We start from the raw sequence: 644 nt of genomic DNA, 5'->3' as shown, positions 1-644 counted from the left end.
CTGGGGGAGGGTTGGGGTGGTGCAGCTGGGGACCTGGGGGGCCTCCAAGGTTGGGGGTGTGCAGTGCGGCTGGCCCAGGGGTGTGAGCTGGATCCAGGTGACCTGCAGGTGCCACCTGAGGAAGGAGAGAGACCTGGAGAAATGGCCAGGGCTCCCTCAGGAGGCAGCCGCGGCCTCTCAGCCCCGCACTGACCTGGCCTGGGAGGCTGGACGTGGACTTCTCCGGAGTCAGGAGGCTGCTGGGAATGTCCGATTGGTAGGAGGTGGGGGGCGGCCCTGGGGTGAACTCGGGAAGGGTCGGCGTGCTGGGTGTGGTGGACGGGAAGGAGTCGGGGAAGGTCCCGGGTCCCAGGAAGCTGGAGCCTGAGAGAGGAGAGCCAGGGTGTCAGTGGGGCCAGGCCCGGATGTGCGGACAGACAGTCACTTGTTGCAACTGCTGGGACGGGGCGTGCAGCTTCCACTGGAGACCCTGCTGCCCACCCCCCTGGTGGAGGCCACACCTACACTCCACGTCCACAACCAGCCCTGCCCAAGCGTGGCCACAGAGCAGCACCTCACGGTAGCTGAGAGCATGGCCATTTGCTCAGGGTCACCTGTCTGCAGGCTGCCAAGTGCTGCACTCACCCTGGCTGGGGTAGTCGCTG

The 644-nt window shown here is 66.8% G+C and overlaps 1 protein-coding gene across 1 annotated transcript in view; it reads right to left on the bottom strand.

Moving 5' to 3' along the window:
- Positions 1–644, bottom strand: part of ZMIZ2 (zinc finger, MIZ-type containing 2) — a 6607-nt gene that overhangs the window by 709 nt on the left and 5254 nt on the right. The window contains 3 exon segments of the mRNA XM_015568206.1: positions 8–115; positions 194–363; positions 625–644. The exon segment at positions 625–644 is cut by the window's right edge and continues 38 nt beyond it. Of these exon segments, the coding sequence (XP_015423692.1) occupies positions 8–115; positions 194–363; positions 625–644 (298 nt within the window).

Source organism: Myotis davidii, unplaced genomic scaffold, assembly GCF_000327345.1.
Source record: "Myotis davidii unplaced genomic scaffold, ASM32734v1 scaffold1364, whole genome shotgun sequence".
In the NCBI taxonomy this organism is placed as follows: Eukaryota; Metazoa; Chordata; class Mammalia; order Chiroptera; family Vespertilionidae; genus Myotis; species Myotis davidii.
This window is presented reverse-complemented; position numbering and strand designations above follow the sequence as displayed.